Here is a 1,036-nt window from a genome sequence, read left to right on the forward strand (position 1 = left end):
GTTTAATGACTCCTATGGCCTTGACAGCTACTCGGTTCCCATTCCCCGAGCTAATCCTAGCTTCATCCTTGTTTGGAATCCTCTTTCTTAGAAAACCTTGCATAGATGTAATAACATGAATTGGAGATGCAGTATCAAACCACCAAGAGCTACTAGACACACTGACAGTTTTTGACTCTAAATGAAAAACAATGTTATTTTGAAAACTGAAATTATTACCTTTCTTACTCATCCAGTCCTTAAAACCTCTGCAATCTTTCTTAACATGCCCTGGCTTACGACAAAAGAAACACTTAACTGAACTTGACTTTTGATTCTTAAAGTTGTTAGATCCCTGAGTTGCTTCATTTTGTGTTTTTGAGGTAGATGCTGCAAAATACTTGGACTTAAAAGCTTTCTTCTTGAATTGTGGTTTGCTGACCAGATTAATAGCTACCCCTTTTCTCTTCTTAATTCTATCTTCTTCTTGCACACACATTGAAATCAACTCATTCACACTCCATTTTTCTTTCTGTGTGTTGTAGCTGCATTCTAGCTAAGAGTATTGTGTGGGTAAGGAATTCAGAATTAGGTGAACTAAAAAGGGATCATCAATGGTGACACCTAAAGCCTTTAATTTTGCTGCAGTTTCTGTCCCCTTCAGAATGTATTCCCTAATGCTCCCTACTCCATCGAACTTCATGCCAGTAAGAGCATTCATTAATGCTCCAGTTTCAGCCTTGTCAGACACTTGATACTTTTCTTCAATGTTCTTAAAATACTCCCTTGCTAGTTTTGCAACTGGTATACCTCCCTTGACAGCTTCTGACATGGACCTTTTCATGATAACTAGGGCCATTCTGTTATGTTTATGCCACTGAGCATATTTATCTTTTGCTTCCCTAGTACTGGTGAGTGTTAACTCAGCTGGAGGATCTTCATGCGGGACATGCTCATAATCACTGTATCCTAGACACAATTCTAGGTCTTGTTTCCATCTCTTAAAGTTTGAACCATTAAGTGTTTCCATTTGGTTGCAATTAAAAAGCATATTCAT

At 38.0% G+C, this 1,036-nt stretch overlaps 1 protein-coding gene across 1 annotated transcript; it reads right to left on the reverse strand.

Moving 5' to 3' along the window:
• Positions 1 to 535: 535 nt before the first annotated feature.
• LOC133711295 (uncharacterized) lies at positions 536 to 1,036 on the reverse strand. The gene has a single exon (XM_062137439.1). The coding sequence runs from the start codon at positions 1,034 to 1,036 to the stop codon at positions 536 to 538; it is 501 nt and encodes a 166-aa protein (XP_061993423.1).

The sequence above is a fragment of the Rosa rugosa genome, chromosome 5 (genome assembly GCF_958449725.1).
Source record: "Rosa rugosa chromosome 5, drRosRugo1.1, whole genome shotgun sequence".
Lineage (NCBI taxonomy): Eukaryota > Viridiplantae > Streptophyta > Magnoliopsida > Rosales > Rosaceae > Rosa > Rosa rugosa.